The 22,252-nt window shown below is 41.7% G+C and overlaps 1 protein-coding gene across 10 annotated transcripts in view; it reads right to left on the bottom strand.

Moving 5' to 3' along the window:
- GCN1 (GCN1 activator of EIF2AK4) overlaps positions 1 to 22,252 on the bottom strand; it is a 38,682-nt gene that overhangs the window by 13,109 nt on the left and 3,321 nt on the right. For 5 of the 10 annotated variants that reach the window (XM_085556115.1, XM_015877953.2, XM_015877955.2 and 2 more), the window contains exons 5-39: positions 21,798 to 21,906; positions 21,006 to 21,104; positions 20,786 to 20,920; positions 20,367 to 20,435; positions 20,172 to 20,280; positions 19,710 to 19,784; positions 19,337 to 19,465; positions 19,067 to 19,117; positions 18,586 to 18,684; positions 18,164 to 18,337; positions 17,368 to 17,520; positions 16,550 to 16,645; positions 15,650 to 15,725; positions 15,335 to 15,494; positions 14,555 to 14,744; positions 14,326 to 14,450; positions 13,792 to 13,970; positions 13,522 to 13,615; positions 12,716 to 12,829; positions 12,434 to 12,632; positions 11,574 to 11,729; positions 8,619 to 8,800; positions 8,375 to 8,455; positions 7,728 to 7,871; positions 6,892 to 7,019; positions 6,539 to 6,728; positions 6,073 to 6,143; positions 5,150 to 5,315; positions 3,940 to 4,134; positions 3,517 to 3,763; positions 2,800 to 2,921; positions 2,053 to 2,167; positions 1,387 to 1,566; positions 813 to 1,033; positions 84 to 152 (exon numbers count right to left, since the gene is read on the bottom strand). In XM_085556115.1, coding sequence (XP_085412241.1) covers positions 84 to 152; positions 813 to 1,033; positions 1,387 to 1,566; positions 2,053 to 2,167; positions 2,800 to 2,921; positions 3,517 to 3,763; positions 3,940 to 4,134; positions 5,150 to 5,315; positions 6,073 to 6,143; positions 6,539 to 6,728; positions 6,892 to 7,019; positions 7,728 to 7,871; positions 8,375 to 8,455; positions 8,619 to 8,800; positions 11,574 to 11,729; positions 12,434 to 12,632; positions 12,716 to 12,829; positions 13,522 to 13,615; positions 13,792 to 13,970; positions 14,326 to 14,450; positions 14,555 to 14,744; positions 15,335 to 15,494; positions 15,650 to 15,725; positions 16,550 to 16,645; positions 17,368 to 17,520; positions 18,164 to 18,337; positions 18,586 to 18,684; positions 19,067 to 19,117; positions 19,337 to 19,465; positions 19,710 to 19,784; positions 20,172 to 20,280; positions 20,367 to 20,435; positions 20,786 to 20,851 — 4,425 coding nt within the window. In that variant the 5' untranslated portion in view covers positions 20,852 to 20,920; positions 21,006 to 21,104; positions 21,798 to 21,906. Of the gene's footprint in view, positions 1 to 83; positions 153 to 812; positions 1,034 to 1,386; positions 1,567 to 2,052; positions 2,168 to 2,799; positions 2,922 to 3,516; positions 3,764 to 3,939; positions 4,135 to 5,149; positions 5,316 to 6,072; positions 6,144 to 6,538; positions 6,729 to 6,891; positions 7,020 to 7,727; positions 7,872 to 8,374; positions 8,456 to 8,618; positions 8,801 to 11,573; positions 11,730 to 12,433; positions 12,633 to 12,715; positions 12,830 to 13,521; positions 13,616 to 13,791; positions 13,971 to 14,325; positions 14,451 to 14,554; positions 14,745 to 15,334; positions 15,495 to 15,649; positions 15,726 to 16,549; positions 16,646 to 17,367; positions 17,521 to 18,163; positions 18,338 to 18,585; positions 18,685 to 19,066; positions 19,118 to 19,336; positions 19,466 to 19,709; positions 19,785 to 19,994; positions 20,119 to 20,171; positions 20,281 to 20,366; positions 20,436 to 20,785; positions 20,921 to 21,005; positions 21,105 to 21,797; positions 21,907 to 22,252 lie in introns of those variants that run through there. The other 5 variants (XM_015877954.2, XM_085556112.1, XM_085556113.1 and 2 more) reach the window with 4 other exon arrangements.

The raw sequence follows: 22,252 nt of genomic DNA, 5'->3' as shown, positions 1-22,252 counted from the left end.
GTCAGCCTGATTACGTTTCTACAGGAGGTGAGGACAAAGCCCAACATTACGGACTGAAAGACTAACTGTATGAAAAGACTTACTTCAGGTACAGGATCCAGCAGGGAGGCCTTCAGTCCAGGAGTCACACTGGGTAGGTAAGGAGCCAGATCCTGAAACAAACAGCCCAAAGAATAAGAACTAGATTCCAAAATGAGAAAAAAATTCAAATCATCTTTACATAAAGGGCATTTCAGCCCCTTATTATTAGGGATCATCCTTAGAGTTTTAATCAGTTCCTTTTAGAATCCTATAAATGATTGCACATTTAATTGTTCTTAAGTAAAAAAAGCAACACTGAAGTCCAAACCATTCAAGACCTTTTTGATGCTCGCTCACAACCTAGCACTTTGCATCCAACATTCTTAACATTTACACAGGGTTTAAACGCAGAGATTATCACCACAAAAATTAAACACCACTCTTCAGCCTACAGTGAAGTTCTACAAATGCTTTTTAAACAAATTTTGGATCCATTTGTGAGCAACTGATCTTTTTTTCACCTGTGGTGGCTTTGTTTCTTTCTTTGTTATTTTGTTTACAGTAAAAATCAAAGGACTATTTTTCAGGGATATATCTGGTAATACATATATGAACAGAGTACAAAGCTGACAAATACCCCAGAATTTACACTGTACTTATAGCCACTTTCTGTTCATTTACATATATTTAATTAAAGAACCTGCTTGGATTCTGGTACTGTCTGCCCTAAATGCTTTCCTGTTCTTCTCCATGGTAAATACAGAATACAGAGAGCTTTTTTGGTACTGTACCTTCTGATCAGTCAATGAGTACATGTTCCCAATAATCTGGGCAGCCATTTTCCTGGTGTCTGTAGAACGATCTTGAAAAGCTCTCTGAACAATTGGCATAATAAGCGCTAAGGATGGAGCATCGATGAAATGGACAAATTTGGTATCCAGTAGAGTCTGCAGACACTTTTGGGTCTTCCTGGAGGGGTCAGTGAGAGCATCCAACAGAACTGGAGCGATTGCTGAGTGTTTTTTAAAAGGAGAGAAAATAATTTATTTGTACATAAACCAAAAAGGCACATCCGAGTGAGACAGTGTTCTCTCACATGGTGTCTTACATCCTTTTAAATCATTCAGAGGCACAGGAACAGAGAAAACCCTATCGATGTTAAATGACAAAGCAGAAGGGAATATTCAAAAAACTTTGAAGCAGAAAGCTGCTGTGAAGCTTTCACACTATACTGTTCTAGGAGCAGTTCTGTTTCTGTAGAGGTTCAGATTTAATCCCAAATGTAACAAAGATAAAACCTTGCTATTATAAACTATGGTAGTGTCAGGACTGCTGTTTGCCATTAGAGATACAGACAATTCTTACCAAGGATCTCTGGATTTCTGATGACGGACCCAATCTGCCTGAGGGCTTGTTGACCTGCATTCTGCACCTTCACATGAGAATCTGTGAGCACTTCAGTAAGTTTTGGCACAATATTGGGTAAACAGGAGGAGAGCTGTTTGGGAGCACAGTATGCCATAGCTCCCAGCAGTTCCACTGACCCTGTGAATGAAATATGCAAAAAGAAAAAAAAATCACAAAGTAATACACAGCATTAAGAAGAAATGCTAACAGAGGATTATGTTCATGTCAAGTTTAAATATACAAGTGGTCTGACCAGTCAGAGAACACACACAATGGCTGAAATGCATCAAGTCACTCTGTGCCACCTGAAAATAAAAAAAAACATTATCTACTTTTGTACTAAAGAAGGTGTGGATGGGAAAGAAAAATCCACTTTTTGAAAAACTTCTGGAGAGATAAGGAATAAATATTGCTTCTTGTATCTGTTAGGGGAAGAATTTGTTCTAATGTATCAGGAAGCTCATTTGTATTTCTAAAAGCTGTATGCTTCCAGTCCCCTTATGAGACAGTAAACTATCAAAGTTGTCATTAAGGATGAAGGAATAAGCAAGGAGAATGACAATAAAATGAACTGTAAGCTGTACTCAGTCATCTCAGTCATATCAGTCAGCTACTGGTCCATACCAGCTTTGGTTCTCCAAGATTCCTCTTCTAGTGCAGCAAGAAGTGATGGCAAAACCAGCTTCACTCCATGAGTACTCAAGTTGCTCATCACTGCTTTGGCACAGTCATCTGCAGCCTTCAAGGAGAAGAGAACATTTATAAGGTCTGTCACATCACATTTTCCTTCCTCCCTCAAAGAACAATGGAAACGAAGCCTTCATGTAAAATAGTGCCCGAGGAAGCTGGCCTTGCTCCGTCTGGAGAAGAGAAGGCTGTGAGAAAACCTCACTGTGGCCTTCCAGTGGTTACAGGGAGATTATAAACAGGAGGGAAATCAACTTTTTTACAAAGGTAGATAGCAATAGGACAAAGAGGTAATGGTTTTAAACTAAAGAGGGGACGATTCAGATTAGATGTCAGGGGGAAGTTTTTCACTGAGGTACTGGACCAGGCTGCCCAGATGCCACTGGAGGCGTTAAAGACCAAGCTGGACAGGGCCCTGGGAAATCTGCTCTAGTACCTGATCTAGTGGTTAGCAACCCTGCCTGCAGCACAGGGTGATGATCTTTGAGGTCCCTTCCAACCCAAGCCATTCTATGATTCTAATGGCCACTGAAATAAGATGTATTCCATTATTAAATCAAGTTATATTAGTGGTGTTTCAAGGCAAATGTTACTTTCTCAATTTGTCCATTATAAACAGCATTCATAGCCTCAATTTCTGCTTTCTCCTAACACTGCATGCTCTCAAAATCTGCAGTCTCTTACCTCTCGCACATACTGGTTTCCATCTCCAAAACAAAGCAACAAGTGAGGTAGCACATGAACCACATAGGGCTCAAAGAGCTTTCCAAGCATGCTGCAGAGCATCTCAAAGGCAAACAGAGCCCCTAAATAAAGAAAAAGGATAGTCAGAAGAGAACACTTGATTTAAAGGGAAGGAAGAGAAAATACAATTTGCCAGATATCTGTAGAATTTCTCCAAAAACTCTCAGGTCCCACAAACTGTAAAATTCTCACACTCCTGCACTTGTGGCAAGAGCTGTGTTGGCCATTTGTGATCTCAGAAAGGACAGCAAAAGGTCTAATAGTATTGAAAACATACTCTGAGTCCTATTTAGGTAAGCAATATGGATGGGAAACAGCAGCAAAACTTATAACTATGCTCTGAAATCCCCCCTGGACCTGCTGCAGAAGAATATGTAATGCCTTTCAAGAGGCAGAAGCCCACCTTGCAACACCTGCCTTCGAAAACAGCAGGGATGAGTGCAAGAATATTGTCTTGGACCAGTTAACCTCCCATCATAATGTAAATAGACCAATTTTAGGACACAATGTCATCATGGCAAACAGCCCCCATTTCCTACTCTGCAAACTTTTGTAACTACAGGAAAAAGAAATACAAGTGTCACCCAATATAGTCACAGTGGTAGAAGAAACAAGGGAAATGTGAAGTGTTCAGAATAAAAAGCTCTTGTTCCTTACCCTCCCGCCGACGAAAGTTCTTCTTGTCTTGGATAGCATCAGTCAGAGTGGTCATCATCTCTTGCTGCTTGAGAGAAAGGATGCCAAGGCCTTTCACTAGACCTGCCAGTCCATAAGCTGCACCTTTGCGCTCTGCATATTTATCAGACTCTAAAAGCAGCTGCATTAGCTTCTGTATCATCCCTCCTGCGTCCTCCTTAATTGCAGGCACCAGTGGGGGAAGACAGCTTGCCACTGACTCCTGAACCTGTAAAACAATTCAAATCATCAGATCCCAAAATGTTCACGGCTAACATAACTTCCTCTTGGACCGCACCTACAATGAGAAATTCCTGTCGCTAGAGTCATTTTTCATCTCTCTGACATCACAGTGTTCACCTGCCTCTACAAGGGATGTGGGAACTCCTCCAAAACAGCACCCACCTGCTGAGATGGTGTGGACAAGGCTGCAATCAGTTTGCCAACAATTGGTTTCACTTTAGGGTCACTTTTGTCCAGATGTTTTGCCAGTGAACCCATCAGGATGACCACACTCTGCCTGACAGCATCATAACTGGCATCATTAGGAGCATTTTTCAGGAACTCTTCGAACACTGGCAAGAGAGAGTTAACACTGTCCTGAAAAACAAAACCACAGAACTTGCCACTGGAGTCCACTCAGAATGAGATTTGCTACGCTCAGTGGACTTGTTTGTTCTTCTCTGAGCCAACAAACCGAACAATCAGACAGTATTTACAGTTCATTTAATATGTCACATCACATAAAATCTTGAGCCATTCTGACAGGCAACAAATATTTCCTGCTAGATAGAAGTTAGCTCTTGAAAATTAGATCCCCAAGCCCATCAGCACAATGTTCTACCAGAAATAATGCAAGTTTCCAGGCAAGCTGCTAGCCTAAACACCAGAGCCTGCTCTTTTGTTTGCTCTATTCCCAAAGGAAGATCAGAAAAGTAAAGAAAACCTCTCACTACTTTTCTAAGAGACAGAGGGGAAGACTGAATATTATGAAAACACTCCACTGGTCTTCACCTGTAGGGAGAAGTCATAAAGGCAGCTGTAAGACATAAGTGAAAAATGACCAGACACTGAGCTTAACAGCAACGTAGAGCACTGTCCAAAGGAGGTGACTGGCACACATAAGGAAACCACATGCCAAACAATTTACATTCCCTAAAACTCCCTCATTTAATAAATGGCTGGAGAAGAGCCGACAGCCAGCATGGAGATCATTTTCAGTTCTCTGAGAGACTTCAGTTGTTTTGCAGTTTAATTAAGCCAACCATCAGCAAGCTTTCAAGTTTTGCTCCCCAGGAGGTCTGAAAGGGAAATCTCACCTTCCCAGAATTAAAAGACCTGTGGTATGATTTCACTTCTATTACTCTAAATATATGCCATATTAACTCCTGTTAATTCGAGCCTATTTATTTCTATAGCAATGACTAAGAATCAGTCAGCACTAGTCACTACCAGAACACTGTTCAACAAAAAGTCCATACTATACAAAAGGTTCAGATGTTACAAGCAACAACACCCTCCCAGCAAAAACAAAAACAGTTATCTATAGGCTTCAGTACAGTATTTACATTTTCATTCCACCTGTTCCCACTGATAAAGAAGTGTTCAAACTTACTTTGCCATGAGTGTTGAGCGTTGAAAGAGCTGCATCCAACATGCATTTCCTGACTTCAGGATTGCGATCATTCAGAGCATCTGGTACAAAAAACTGAAAGAGTGGCTTCACCTGAGAACTGTCCAGATGCTCTGAGAGCTTGTTAAGGGCCAAAGCAATGCCACACCTGTAAAGATGTTGAGTTGTGTGAGCTTACTGAGCTTTTTAAAGCATTTGCTTGAGGTCACAATCACACTTGCTATCAGCAATTCATTACAGAAATTAAGAGAGAACTGTCCAAGCAACATGCATTTTGTTTCATAACCCCATGCTGCAGGTTCTCCAGAGGACAACAATCCTTCAGCCACATAATGGCTGTTACGCTGATTAAGCATTACAGACACTTGGGCCAACACATAGACAAACGTTAGGATCACTTCATCTACTGCTGAAATACAGCAGCTGTATAGCAGCATACATCAGCAATAAAGAAGAAATTAATTTAAGATAGCAAACAAGATGTTCTGCCATTACACCTGTACAGGGCATAGAACAAAAAGTAATTATGCAAACTAGAATTTGTTCAGTTCATTAAGGCTATCACAGCTGCTTGCTACTCTTGAAACAATCAATTGCCCATACAGAGGTGAGAATCCAGTAACGTGACAAATTCACACTGATAGGGCAAGTCCGTTCTTACCAGAAGGGCACCCTATATTTTGATGGAACTCAGAGCACCTTAATTTGGTGTGCACAGCCTGCTTGGGAGGCACAAATACTCCTTACCAGAAGGAACTATGAAAACAGCAAGTTAATAAACCTGCCTGTATTTTGCTCCTTGAACTTTCCCTTATTTATACACTGCCTGACTGTATAAATAAAAACCTGGAACACTGCATCTGAATGGACAGGAAGTGATGAGATAAATCTGAAGATAACTGTACCTTGCTTCCCACTGGTCAGGTGGTGATTCAGATATCACTCGTCCCAAAGCATCCAAAACTGGAGGCGGCCTCTGCAAAGAGGAAACTTTCATCAGAATGCTTTTTCCAAGGACACATACACAGAGGATGCTGCCAGGCATACTTGCTATGCCTTTTTAAAAGTACTGCTGAGGTACGATACCATGAGAAAAGAAAAGCAGAGAGATAGTTCTGCATCAAAAAGAGCCCCCGTGGCTCTATGCCACAGTCTTCTATCACCTAAAGCATATCATCCAACTGTGCAATGTTGCCACTGCTTGCTGGTAACTTGAGGATAGATACATTAAAGTTTGTGATAAGCTCAAACACAGCAACAGAAAGCTTCACATATATCCTCCAGGCAGACAAGGGGAAAAATGATTATTAAAAGATTAAAAAATAGAGCACAAGCTTGGGCCTCTCAATCCTTTGGGACATGCATACTTACATACAGCTTCTCCTGGTAAATCTCTGTAAGTTTATTCATAACCTCTGCTGCCTGGTTTTGATACTGAGCTACAGCTTTGGAAAGAGCTTCGGCACCTGCTTGTCGCACTGCCTCTTCATGGTAGATGACATCCTTGATCAGCAGAGAGCAGAGATCAGGCTGCAGTTCCAGACCCATGGACTCCCACAACCTGCAGCACACACAGAGGTGATGAATCACCTTTCAGCTAGAGAAGCCACTGCCACATGCAGTACAAGGCTGACCTAGAGCTGCCCTCCACCTCTGGGAGGCAAACTCCTTGCCTGTGAAGCTTCACAAGGAGAGAGATCTAAACAGCCACAAAAATCTCTCACCTCTCTGCCAGTTTCTGAATCTCATCTTCCACATCAAACTTTACGACCCAAAGGCGACGCAACAGATTTAATCCATTCTTTTCATCACTGTCTGGGGTTGGTAAAACCATCTGTAGCTCCATCAGTCCCTGAATTAATTTACAGGAGAATCAGTGTAAACATCTGATTTTAGAAACAGACGCTTTAAAACACTTAAACCTTTTGCCAAGTCAAGGTCTTTTTGATTAGGAGTGTCAGAATTCACGTCCATGTGCACAGCACACTGCCAGTGCTGATCCAAGACATTGTACTGCAAATAGCTAAGATGATACAATTTAAGAATAGTGCTCCATTTTCAATGTGCAGAGACATGAGCAGGCACTAGGTTGTGCTCTGGTGACTACAGGCTTTTCTGCTTCTAAGTGCAAAGAAGCTACTTCAGAAGAGCTGAACAGAAATTAGCTTCACGGCAAAGCAAAGAAAGAATACACCTGGTGTTTGTATTTTAACCTTCTTGAAGTGACTAAGCCTGAAGCCTTCCTAAAACACCAGGGCCAATACAGAAAAGGCAATTTTTTGACAGTTTTATCCTTATAAGTCTAAACTCTACGCAGTTCAAAATAGAAAACATTTAACCATCGTAACAACACTGTTAACAAAATAAAGGTGTGAGCAGACCCAGAGTACATCACGCTCAAGCTCTAGTTAGATGATTATTGTTCCACAGCTACTGCCTCCTCCTGCAGACACACTGCCCATTGACTACCATCACTGCTGAAACCTCTCCAACAGAGCTGGAGAAGACTCACTTCCAAAAATTAAGGAATTCAGTGTGACCATGAATGCTTTCCACCTACTCTGAGAGCTGCATCTCGAACATTCATGCACGGAGACTGCAGGGCCTGAAGTAACACATCAATCTCCTCTTGTTCTGCATAGGCACAGCCATCCTCTCCACTGCTACTCGTGCACACCAAGGTCAGTGCATTGGAAGCCAAGACCTGAAATATCATGAGTAGGTATAAGAGATTCCACAACTGCCCTCTTTTCAATTCATCCAAGCGAGCACAGGGTGGGATGTGAGTGTTATCACAAGAGAAGAAATTCTGAAAGAATGGTGACAAGGCTTCAGGATGACAAAAGGAACCGAAGAGTTCAATCCAACCCTCGGCCTTTTTGTCACTATTGGTCTTACTGTCCTTAGAATTAACATTACTGCTGGCCACTGATTTTCTTTGACTGAGCAAAGCCTTAGAGGAGAACTAAAATAACACCTGTGGAAAACTGAACAATATGTTTTGATGCAGAAAACTTACAGGGAAAAAAAAAAATCAAATACTTTATTCCAGGAAAAATACTGTAAACACAGGAGATGAAGAACATATATATATATATATCAACCACTATCCCCAGACTTTTTAATCTGGTGGATATATTTCCCTCAGTCCAATGCTGATGCAGCTGAGGCAGAATCCTGACTGTGGTTATGAAGCTGAGGACTCACCTGTAACCGTGGAGAGCCTGTTGCTATCACTTGGGTCAGCAGAAGCAGCATGTCCCGTCGAGGCAGCAACTCTGGGCCATTCTGAAAGGGGAGGTGGGAAGAAAAAGTCTTATATCTTGGGACTCCAAAGCACTTCACCCATGTATAGAACGACTTATTTAAGAACTATGATAAAAAACTGAGGCTGACACACACAGCCATAAATCAAACAACCTCACTTTGTTAAGTGACAGCTCTCACTTACCTCATCTACCAGCAAAGCCTGGCCGTTCATTGATGATCTCAGCTGAGCATGAACTGCGAGGATCTGCAGAATCTTGACCAGGAATTCCTCCTTATCTTCACTGTCATGGGATGTCTCAGTCATAACAGTCTTCAGGAGAGGAAAGACGAGGGAAAATGCTGGAGCTGATAATGGGGCAGCACCTGCGAGAAGGAGAAACAATCCTATAAGCAGAGCTGTTCAAAGCTATGTCAAAATACTGGCTGAGGTCAATCTCCATCCCAGGTTGGACAGAGTTCTGGACAGCCTGATGTAGTGGTTGGCAACCCTGTCCACAGCACTGGGGTTGGAACAAGATGATCTTTAAAGCTCCTTTCTAACCCAAGCCATTCAAAGACTCCATGAAAATGAGCACTTCAGTAGATTCAAACATACATGGCCATCTCCAACCTTCTGTACAAACATGCTAAGTAGACAGACATGCAAAGCTTTGGATTTGTCTATCTTAGATGTACTTGGAGGAGGAGACGACAAAATTAAATTCACCAGGGTTAAAAATTGCAAATCTAGTATTTAAATTACGTTGTTGGAATATGCGAATGAACTCCCTGAGAATTCAGATGAATTAAACTGGAAAAGAAAAAATATAGTCCATTTTATTCTGAGCAAGAGAATTCACACAGGGATCTGATACAAGTTAACTAACTCACTGTTAGAATGGCTTTGTCACAAAATAACAGCTCATTTGCCAGCTGTATTCCCTTCAAACACTTCCTACAAACCCAGCTAACCTGTTACTCCAGCCTGCCTTCGGAATCTTGAGAAAGAGGTTTCCCTAATGCTGTACAAGGCTCAAACTCTTTTCTGCTTGGAAAAAATTAAGGCTATTGGGTTCCTGTTTTTAAAGACTTTGATCCTTTCTTCTCACAGGGGGTTGGCTATTGGGCATAACAAATTCTCATCCCAATCCTCCAGTTAGTCCAAAGCAAAAAGTCTAAGGAAAATCTGAATACCACATTAAAAAAGAATGAATGAATGATTCTTTTTGTTTCAGATAAGCTGTCAACATCACTCACCATCTGGGTATAGGTATCAAATATATAAAATATGTAGGTTAGCAAAAATATTCTTGAACATATGCCTCTGTGATTCCACTGGAGATTTTGTATATATACATATAGTTCAAACTAAAGGAGTGGATATCTAAAGAAAAGGGCTTTTTCCAACACCCCATCTGCACTGTCAGAGAACATTATACATTTCTGAGATGCAGATGAAGAGCACTGCAGATACAATACTGCAGTATTAGTCAGCTTATGTAGGGCATGGATACTGCAAAAGTAGTTCAAAGGAAAGATTTCAAATACCAAACACCCTGTGAGCTTTCAACTATCTAACATGAAAATCTTAGCTAAAAAATCTGCAGATGAAGGATTTTTCTTTGTTATTTGCTTTTTTTTGTTTCTTAAGTTATTGGCCAGATATTTTTTTGGCTTAAGCAAGAGTCCCGCTGCATGCAGCAAGGAGAAGGCTTTATCTGAGAAGATTAACATTCTCTTAATGCACAGTAGCTGTTTCTGACCAATATGAAATGACTTTGAATTGTATCTTGTCATGTCAGCAATAAAAGGCATTTTTCCATCAGCATTATAAAGACGTTTGGTTTCTCTGAAGCCTCTTGGTAACTGAAGAAACCAACCCCTACTGAACAGTATTGTAGGACTGCACTCAGAAGTGTTTTAAGAACTTTCAGGAAAATCATTTGCAAATACAATTTGAGTTGCCCAAGTAAGTATGAGTGAACCTCTTGCCTTCTATTCCAGGGGAAGTAAAATAAATAGAAATAAGAAAAGCAGGCAGTAACCAGTAGGAAATACAGAAGGAGGAGCATTGAAAATACTTGCAGTACTGTCTGGAAATAAGCAAGCAAAAAGATTCAAATGTTAATGAATCTGCACTTACTATGGAAATAAACATCACAGCAGAGACACTGAATTATCACCAAAATGCTTAGCGCTGAAGTGGTGCTCAGCATGGTCAACTGCTACTGCTCAGCAGTGAGGATTGTTTGTGCCACATAGCTGCAGAGCTGACTGACAACAGAACTGTGAGGGGATGACTGAACTCCTGGGGCATGGAAGCAAATGGAATCCTCAATCTCCTTTAAAATGTTATGAACTGTCTGCCAGAGCAGTTTCTGACTAAGACTGAAAGCGATTAGCTGCAAAGCATGGATTTATCACCTCTACCATTACAGCACCCCACATCTGTAAGGACAGGCTAAGCCATCCCTACTTCCAAAAGAAGCAGACCTACCCACCCTCTTCTCCACTACTGCCTATTACTGCTTAGTGATACAAGTATTTACACATGCCATCACTAAGCAGATTCCGGAACGGATCTGGATTAAAACTAACCATGTGATCAAAAACAAGCAAACAGGTTCTTGTTAACTCACATCACTATACTTGCACTGTAAAAACACTGGTGCTTGCCCTCATGCTACAGAGGAAGGAACTGCTGCTTCTGCAATCATGCCAGAATAAAATATTCATGAACTGCAGTAGTACATAGCAAACAAGCAGAGGCCACAGGCACTTCACTGCTGAGATCACAGATAACAAGCAATTATTTTCATCTTTCCACTTAGTCTCACTAAATCACCACTCTAAGTGGTCTTGAAATGCAAGGACTCTCTAGCAAAGATGGGTTTTAATTTCACTGCTATTATTTTTGTCTGAGCTATTTAAAGAACAGGTTATTTCATTTCTACACTTAATGTTCTTGTAACATCATTTCTACTACCAACACCACAGAAAGAAAAAGGTACAGTTTTTCATGTCTCTGAATAAACTTAATCCAATTTAAAAAGAAAAAAAAAAAAAATGGGACTCTCACCTAGGAAACATATAACCACCAAAACTTAAACAGCTCACTGAGATATTGTGGAAAGGTAAGATCTACAGTACTTTTTACCTGTCTCTCCTTTGCCAGTTCGACTAGGAATGGTGTGGGCATGCAGCAAGCTAACCACTCTGTTAAGAGCAGTAGGAAGCTCTTCTTGACACCACGATTCATCTAACTCACATTCTGGTTTCATCAGGCGCAAGGTCACGTGGCTCACCAAAGTACCTGGTGTGAAAGAAAAATATACATGAGAGGACTAAAACCAAACATTTCTTGAGGAAAAAAGTCTTGAGGAACACAGACTGAAGAACTCTAACAAAGCTCTGGGAAACAGCCGAGGCAACAGAAGAGGTGCTGAGAAGGAAGCACAGCCCCAAGGATAATAGGAGACATCTTTCACAGCAGTTACATTTACTGCTACATGAACACTACTGTGTGCTCCTGCTAAAGTGTGAAAGTAGCCCTGAAAGCACCGACTTAAATCTTGCAGAGAAGGCAGCAACTGTAACAGACATCAGAGCACTGGGTTCAGAAGACGCCATAGGTAACTGAGGAGCTTATATCCCACTGAAATTTTTAGCCTTTGCCACTTTGCAAGCACCATTATCATCACCCATAGATGCTGTTTCCAAGTCAGCATCAGCTGGCCTGTCCTCAGGGCTATCACAGCTTCACTCATAACCCCCAAGTTCTCCAGAACAGACACAATCCCAGTGTGATCAGCTGCACCCTGAGTGCATAACTCCTTGTCTTTCGACTAGGACCCTCATATCAGTGGGATCGCTGGGATGTTGCAGTCACCTCCCCCCCATTTTTTTTTACCCTCTGGGTATACAGTAATGATCTTCATCATGGAAGAGTAAGGATTTTGAGCTCCCTGCTATGAAAATAATGTACCCTGCCCTTAAACAGCAACTGCAAATACTAACCAAAGGTTTTAAGTCGAGCAGGCATGACACAGGAAGCCAAGGAAAGAAAAGGATCCTTAACTCTTGGAGCAGCCAAAGGCGATCTGAAAAGTGGCAAAAAGGAACCAACGAGACTAGGGATGTACTGCGTTAGACCAGGAGGTTTTCTCTTGATGACTGTGTCCAATAGTCCCAAGGCTGTTTCCAATTCATTATCAAGCTGTAAGAGAAACAGTGTGGATGACTACCATAAATTACTCTGGTAGCTACAGAGCTGGCAAAAAGAATATCGTCAACACTTACCTCCTTGAGTCGTTTTCTTATCTGAGATTCCTTTTCCAGCTGTGCCTGCATCAGTTCTTTCTGCTTACTAGTCAGTTGCACCTCATCCTTTATCCCCTTCTTCTTCTTTATCTCCTGCAAAGAGCACATCATGGGCATTGTTAACTGGGAACTCTTAACACTACACCCTCATTTAGGAAGAGGAGTAAGTTGGACATGCTATTTTTCTCAATTTACTTTTAAAGCAAGGAATACTTTTCCATGCATATCACACTGAAGACAAAAAATCGAAATCAGGAGGTTAGTGATACTTCAGTGTTCTATTAGCAGCATAACGTAATTTTTTCCAGCTTTCAACTGGCAAAAAAATGACTATCAACAGGGATCTGCCTACTTTTTCCTACAGCGGATGGACACATCGATCTCCCCTGGACAAAGAAGTCAATCTTTGAAAAAGGAATACTCCAATCAGTCCGGTATGCTCCCTTCTTTTCATCAAACCCTTCCCACAACTGACACACTGCTCTGTCCAGACTGAGCACAGCTGCTGGCTGTCAACAAGACCAAAGCATCTATTTCACAACCCTTACTGAGACAGTCATACAAAACACATTAAAGAAGAGATAAAAACAGGTATTACCAACAAGCAAGCACACTCATATCACCAGAATACAGCAGAAATCGATACAAATACAGTTAGAAGAGAAGAGAAATTTGAAGAATCTTTACCAACAGTGTAAACACATGCCATAAGCCATGCAACAAAACAGATGAAATACCTGGTGTCACAATCATCACTAACAGCTTTCTGGTTTACACCAACTTACCTCCTTCAGCTCCAGCTCAATGATCTGCTCCTTGAAGGAGTAGGCTTTATTCTCCCTCTTCATGTTAGCCTTTTTCATGCTGTCCTGTTGAGCACTGAGAAAAGAAGTTCAGAGATGAATCAGGACTGTTCTGGATTAAGATTCAGGCACAGAAATACAGCAACTCTTGTCCAGAAACAGAACATCTGACAAATCCATTCGCCCACCAGTCAGATGCCAGAAAGAATCGATCTCCATGTTCACAGAGAAAAGAAATTATAAAAGTCTTACCTCTGTATTATAGACTTATCATACAGTTCTCCCTCCGGTGTCTTCATGATGGCAAATTCTTCTCGAGTAACCTGGCACAGAGCTGGATTCTGCATTGATGCTGAGATGATGCTGATGAGCTGTGGGAGCACTCTACCAGGTGAGAGCAGAGAGAGAGATCCCACTGCATTCAGAGATGACTATCAAGAAAACAAAGAGATAAGAATCATATAATCAGTATTCTTTGGCACCGCTTTAGAAGTATGCTCAGCTGAAGCAGGCAATTCTTTGAGAACAACATCCTTCAAGTCTTAATAACTCATCCAGGAGGTACCAGATATTTATCCAGAGTTCTATTTAGCTGCTGCTACACATTTTTCCCCCTTAAAGCCCAGCTGTTTTCACACTGGAGACATTCACTTTGGAAGTGCCTTTTCCCTGGCATATAGGCAGACCTCCTTCCTTACAAGCCACTTAGTACTTAACTCTACTAACAAATTATTTTGCTCAGAAATACATCCTTATTCTGTCAGAGGCAAAGCAGAAGTTTATCACCTGGTTGTCTGGAGTGTAGGCAGTGAGTCTGGGTAATATGTCATTCAGGTGTTTGGTAATAAAGTCTTTGGGATTTATCTTCATCTTGACAAGGAGAGCTGGCCAAAGACCTGGCTGTACTGCCACTAGCATGAAGAAAAAGCAGACATAATAAATACAAAGCAGATTGCAAATACTATTAAACACAGATGTCCATCATCCATGAGTGTGATCCTATCCCTTCACTTACCCAGAGATGGATGATGGCTCACCAGCAGCATCTCCAGAGCCAGCTTTTCTGTCTCAATGGAATCCACATCCAGCCCAGCTACACTTGAGATGACACACAGTGCCTCATGAAGAACACGGGGAGGAATATAAGTCTTTCCTTGCTCTGACAGCTCACCTGACTCCGTCACCAGGACCTCCTGAGGCATAACCTAGGGGACAGCTCACCACTAATAATCACAGCAAGCCTTCCTGAGCACAGTTTCCTAGAGTCATACCATACATAACACCAACATTCAGCTCCTTCTGAAAATGCAACCTTGAAGCTTTCAAAGAAAAGAAAGGATAACAGTGGAACACAACAGAGTGCTGACAGTGATGGAAGGAATCAGAACAGAGACTATCTAATCCTAGATTCAGCACACTGGAGCAAAATAAAACTACCACTTTTAGCAAAGAGGGCTTTGGAAAAGGTGTAACAGTTGGCAAGAATACGTTCAAATTCTGCTGTCTACTTGTATCTTTTAAAAACACTTAATTCAGGCCAAAGCAGTAACACAAGACTGTTTACGATGTCTACTTTGTAGTACCTAATTAATGCAACTTAATCTATTTAGCAAGGTGACACTGTGCTAGCTTATTCGGTGGTACCACACAATGTTTTTCTTTTTTAAACAAAGCTGGAACTGAACCATTTTCCTAACACACTCTACTTCAATTCTAACAGCAAAACTAGTGTAGGGAGCTGATCAGCAGCAGCATACAAACAGCTAAGAAAGAACCGGGCTTCTTGACTACTCACCTTATGAGAGCTGAGAACCACTTTTAGCTCCTCTAAGAGCCCGTAGGCCAGTTTGTACCCTCCCAGAGAGGACAAAAGCTTCCTAACTGTTTGATGGGCCTGTCTTCGAACATGCCAGGTCCGACTCAGCAGTACTGCAACAAGAGCACGGTGATACTGCCTGAAAATGGAACAACAAACGGGTTAAGCAACAGAACACAAAATCACAAAGCATTCAGCATTCCGTGCAAAGTCCCAGGCCTGCCCCCTCCCACCACCTGCATTAACTTCCAGCAATCAGACACAGATCAGTAGCAGTAAGTGCACTCTACATACTGGATTTTACTCTCAGGGAGCCGCTGTGCTTGGTCCAAGAGGAGGCGCTCTGTCAGCTGCAGCACAGTGCACATTGCTGGGGAGCAAACAGACATTTAAAGCAGCATGTGATTTCATAGGGATGAAGATTTTTTTTTTTTTTGTTTTAACCTGAGAATGAACAAATAGCAAGCAGGACATATTCAAACAACTGTCCAAAATGAGCCTCTACATAAGCCTTTCTAAGTGAAGCTAGAGTTAAGTCCAGGTCAGATCTGACAAGACTGGAAACAGAGTTGTTAGCTTACAGAAATGCAGTTGGCTTCATCCCAGCAGAGTTTCACTGACCGGTATGAGATGCCCTTTTTGTGTAAGTAAACAGAGCAAACCAAATAATAATGATCCTGTTCGCTGCATCAGTACTGTTAATTCCTAAGCACTACTGAAACACCTTCAATAAGATGTGTAATGAATTCATATAGAAGTGAATAATTCTATGTGAATTGTAGCCTAGGTATTTTATCTCATGTCATCAACTGACCTTCCACTATCATTAACTCCTTTGGTTTGTATATCAGTATTCAATCATATCATAAGAGAAGAAACAGAAAGCCCTGAAACACAGGTTAGGTTATAACCCACACTAAGTAAGATACAGGTGACTTTTGACATTCAAGGAATGAAGTAGCTCGGGGATGTTCAACACATTAGCTGGATATTTTTGCTCACTATTAACCAATAACAAACCATGACAATGCTTACTCTCAAAACACCAGCACTAATTTTTGGAGCTAACATGGTGAAGGAGCAATACAAAAGTTTCCAAGACTTAGAGAACAGAGCTAACTACAACAGTAGCTCTCTTAAGTAGCAGGTCACAGAATTAAACAGTAGCTGGATACAACATAACTGACAATTTACCTTCCTCTGAAGCGGACTGCAAGAACTTCTCAGAGGTAAAAATCTGTTTTTTCTCATCTAGGATCAGCTGCCAGAAGCCACTCAGCTTCGACTCTGCTAGGAAAGAACAGATGCTTATTAAGGACTTACCAAAACAAGTAACAGCTTACCAAGGTATATAAAATAAAGCTGATTTTTTTTTCTCCTGACATTACTGAAGCTATTCCTAGCTTCACTTGTCTTCAGTTTAAAGCTTCTCATTTGGAACTATAAACACATTCAAAAAAATCTGCTGAAAAAACAGGTATTTCTCTACAGCACACTTATGAAATGTAAAATCTGCCTCCCCTTAACCCTTCATAGGACAAGACTTCCTCAAAAAGAAGAAAAGGAGGAAGTTGATGTCTGTCATTTGATAGAACACATCTGAATTTTATATCCTGGTAGAGGTATGAATTCAGATAGTTCTTGTAATAGGCTCAGATCCCATCCTGCTGTTTTCCAAAAATAGTGAAAAATACTACACGAATGACAAGCAAGTAACACTTCGATTGCAGTTGTGTCCGAGCATGTAAGGTTGGGGTGAATTCTCTGTCAGAAAGAGAAATGCTGCCCCAAGCAAATGGATGCTGCAATTTGCAAGGCCACAGAAATTCATCACTGACATCACCAGGAGAGATCAGAATACACCCCTCCCTGGTTTAGCAAAGGGCAGTGATTCTGACACAGAAGCAACACACCAGTTAAGGAAACGGCATCTCATGCACACAGTCAAGAAAAAAAAGTTATTCCTCAGAAACTGTTCGTATTGGATTCTGATACATGTTTTGCCACCTTACCAGTTTGTCCCTCAATTACAGACATCCTGCAGATCAACAAAGCTGCAGCAACCCCTTCTGTTACCATGGGAATCTGAGTACTCTGAGATGCTGCTTTTTCCACTGTCTGGATCAGCATGGGTAGCAAGTCCATTGCCTGTAACAATGTGTCACCTGAGGAGACAGAACAAGACAAACTGCAAAACAAGGTCCTTCATGTGTTACATGAAAGATACTAATGGTTCTTCTGTTGCCAGACTCAAGAAGCAAACCACACACCTACAGGGAAGACCCTGAATCTCACAGAGTATCTGCCCATCACTACTATAATTAGACTTCAACCATGAAGGTGAGAATAACTTTAGCCCTTTTGTCACAGATAAAATGATCTCATCCCAACACGATTCAGTGACATTAAAGGAAGTAGTTCAAATTATGGGAAGTTTGACTTTAAAGGCTACATTTCTCTAAGAGGACAAAAGTAAATTCCTGGCAAGCTACAACCATCTGTTACGTCTCAAATGGTCACAAGGTGAGGAATCTCACTGATCTGCCACCCTCCCTTCCCAGGGAACTCAGCTGGTTGTTCCTGATATTTCCAGGAGCAACTCTTCACCTGACACTATAAGAAAGAAAAAAGATGCTGCAGTTCTGTACACTGGAGTATTTGCAGGTAACATTTTAGCCGTAAGCTTATGAGAGTTCACAAAATCTCTTATCCCACACAGCCATCTACTTATATTTAAGAAGTACAAAAGTTGGTTACGATTCTCTTAAGCCACACGGTCAAGAGAATTATTAACAGCTGCAGCCTTACCTTTGAAAGAGGCCAGCATGCACTGCAGGTAGGCATGCCTCACAGCTGAAGTCGAGGTTTTAAGGCCAAATGCTTTCTTTAGCCATTCCACCATCTTCTTAGGGACTTCAGTGGTGAAGCGAACACACCACAGAGCCAGGACAGAGACTGCATGAACCAATGTGCCTTCATGGACTAGGAAGTAACACAGCATCCACATCAGTACAGAAAATGCATAAAACACAGGAACACAGAAAACAGAAAGCAGATTACAACGCTGGGGTGAGGAAGGAAATGAATGCACATGCTTCTAGCAGACACGGCGTTGTCTCCACAGGGCTACTCAATAAAACAGTGCAATTGATAGCACAACAGGCCACACAAAATGCCTGCCTGAGATAAAAGCAGCTTAGCAAACCCCAAAAAAAGGCAAATGATTTCACCTTCTTGTTGCAGGAAGGGGATGAAAAGCTCAGCCACAGTTCCTGCCAGAGCTTGGCTAGATGATCCAGAAACCACATGGTGACTAAGGCTGCCAATCCCTGAAGGAAAGACTTGTCTCATTAATGCACAAACTACCAGCAGGTGCTGCAAAATCTCAATCACATTTCAGTTTTTGCACAAACATCTCTCCCTCACTGCTACATCTGGATGCCAAATTCACCACCAACCAACACTGCAGGACCTTGTCTTCATTTTTACCCAGGATACCTTCATTGCAGAAAACATTTTAGCTTATGAGTCAACGATTTCCTTTGAAGAGCAAGTCAAGAATTTGCCTGCAATATTCAGTACCCTCTATGGCATTAACTACGGCCAATTCAGAATAACCATGCAGGGATTCCTAAAAGCTCAGAATTCCCTCATTCAGACACCTGGTGGATTTTCCCCACCTGAGAAGCTGCTTTCTTTTAGGATCCTCACCTGAAAGGACGCTCATCTTCTGTGCAACAACAGTCAGCTTCCCCTCTGAGCCTGTCAACAAGAAACAAAGAGGTGATGGCTGACTTACAGACAATGGCCATGTGCTACATCAGGTATCTTCTCTGAAATACAAATGATGTTATCCCTAATCCTAGCTAAGCAACCCTTACCACACAGACAAGCAAAACCAACAGAAAATAAAATACACAAAACTCCCTGAAGGCAACAAAGCTTTGTTCACTTCTACTGCTTGATCTAGGATTTACTCACCCCCTAGGATGGCAAAAAGGTGTCTGCTCAGTGATTCCACGGCAGAAGGATCACTACACTGTCGAGCCAAATTCTTTAGTGCAACAACTGCTTCATCCATGAGCTGCACACTGTTGGATTTCAGATGACCTAAAACATGACGCACAAACTAAGAGCTCCTTATTACAAACTGCATAAAATCAATGAGACAAGGACATACTGTCTCTTAATGATATACACATAGACATATATTATTAAGTTATATTACCAAGTTACAGTATTGTCCTCCCATCCAAATAAATCAACCTTGTTACCAGTAATCCAGTTGCTACAGCCAAAAAATTAAGAAAGCCTTATTCTGAATTCATCATTCCCTCCAGAATTAAGCACTTACCAGCCAGTCCTTTCACAATGTCCAGAGCATACTGGCTAAGATCCAGGTTAACAGACAAGAGCAAACAAGAGATTGCTGAAGACAAAAGAAATAAAGTCATATTATATTTTGTTAAATGAGCGATTTTACTTTTTTCATACATCTTTCCACACAGTACAAATCAAGAGCAGAGAGTGGGGATGAAAAACACCAAAACTGATGCCCAATCAACAGATTCATTCAGGATTATTCTTAGCACTCAGCTGTGAAATTCTATCCTCAGCACAAACAGTAGCTAACACATACCCAGACACTTGGAATAACACCACAAATGCCATTTCTCCACATCCAGACCTTAGAAACCATACAGTCCTCCTGTCTATGCTCACAGTCCAGAGGGATGCACAGCCCTCACAACTCCAGAACTCTGAGGAACAACCGGTCGTGCACTCTGGCAGAGCAACGTGCAGTGATGACACTCACTTTCAATTACATTCTCAGGGCTCCTTAGCAAGGATTTCTGCAGAGTTGGCAAAAGTAAGTCTTTGAATTCAGCATGAGAGACATATCGAAGAAGTGGAGAGCAGCTGTCCTGCAAAGGGAACAAAGTGCTGAGCACAGCAGCAGACACTGCATATAGGACAAAAGCATAAACAGCCCTGTAAGAGTATGTCTCACCAGCACATGCTTCTGAGGCTTTGTCTTGCTCATTAGGATGGTCTTCACATAGAAATCCAGAAGAGCACTCTGAACAAGCAAAAATATCAATGACAGCCACAACATAACCTACACAGCTCTGTGCACACCACAGGACTGTCTCAACACTTCACTTTGCTGTGGAAGACAGCCCCATCCACCGAGCAGAAGCTTTGTTTTTATCCTCACACAAGAGAGCTGAGATCAGTGCTCTCTGCTGTACACACCAGCCCAGCATCCAAAACCCACTGAGAACCAGCTGCAGCCTTCAATTCCTACAACCAGGGTGAAGGCTGCAGTGTAACAATGCTATTGATTACCCACTCCCAAGAAAAGGTTAAAAAGAAAACAAACCAGAACACAAAAAAAAAAACCTAAAACCAGGAATATGGCAGATTTACCTTGTGGCGTTTAATAATATCAGTTTCTTTCTGAGCTGTGCAAAACTGCACCACAAGTCCCAGCATTGCAGCATAGCTCTGGTTTGGTTCAAGACCAAGAATGACAGACAGGTACTGATCCACTAGATCTTGGTTCTGATGAGGAAGCAAAAGAAATAGCACATTAATACAACAGAAGCTAGAAGTGCTACTGAATAAAGTTAGGTGAAGTATACATCACCTCTTTCCAAAGTCTGTTCAGTTTCTTCACTGCTCCAACCACTGCCTGCTTATGAGAGCCTCCCAAGACTTCCAAAAGAAGTAAACACTGAACCTCCACCTGCCAAGGGAAACAGCCGAGAACACCCTCATGGGCCTGCTTCACAGAGAGCTCATGTCAAACCAGAAACGTCAGATGCCAGTGATCAACTCCATCTGCTTACAAAGAAGTCCTGAGGCTGTTTCAGTTCTTCAAACAGGAAATATCAGAAGCTGCCAGTTTCCAACCTACATGTACCACTCCGCAAACTGCGTGTAACAGTTCTAGAAGCTCTGACTTTGAAACCAACGATTATATCAAGTTACATCTTCTTAAAGTGTATGCCAACCACATTCCAAGATGCTATGAGTGTGGTCCCAGCAACAGATTATCAAAGAAGGCAGAAAGAAAGCAAAAGGCAACCTAACACCTTATGACCGAGTATCACAGGCAAGGCAGGGAGGCACGAGGAGTTGACAGCATGTTTCAGACAGCACCTTGGAGGCACCACTAGCACAGCACAGCCTAGAAACACAGGTACACACCACTGTGTGCAGAGCATGGACAAGACTGCGCCATCTCCTGCCTGCTCCAGAAAAGGAGAGATGAAAATCCACCAGAAAGCAAAGAAAATCATCCTATAAACCCAGGTTTTAATGTGATGTTGTTAGGCACATTCAGAACTACTTGCAGTGTTTCATCATATTGAAGACACAATACATATTTGAGTCCTTGTTCTCCAAAAGGTATTTCTACAAACCAAAAAGAACCTACCAGTTTTTTCCATGTTTCTCCCTGTCTCTTGTCAGATGTTGGAAAGACCGTGCGTACCAGGAGGCACGTCCAGGAGAGTGCCAGCAGGGCTGCGGATCCACTGCTCTTACTGTTGTGGAAACAGAACATAGTGGTAAATCTACAGCTCCTGGTACGTACATTACACCTCCTGATCCAGAGCCAGTGCATCTACACCAAGACAAAGCATCACATCATCAGCAAAACAATCTATAGCAGAAAAAAATACAGCTAAATTCTTATTCCTTAGAAGAAATAACTGGTGCTTATAAGCTCTGATGGGGTTTGCTTGCTGTGCTTCAGCTCACATTTAACACTCAGAACTTCTGATTGGCAAAAAAGAGGCCAAATCTCATCTGCTGGGAATGGAAAGATCTTCTTCTGATCGTTCCAGAAGCGTTACAGACATGAGATAAATACTTTGCCAACTGAGAATG

Source organism: Coturnix japonica, chromosome 9 (genome assembly GCF_054131305.1).
Source record: "Coturnix japonica strain WE chromosome 9, WE-NBRP24, whole genome shotgun sequence".
NCBI lineage: Eukaryota > Metazoa > Chordata > Aves > Galliformes > Phasianidae > Coturnix > Coturnix japonica.
Note: the sequence above shows the minus strand (reverse complement) of the source record. Positions and strands in the feature narration are given on the sequence as shown.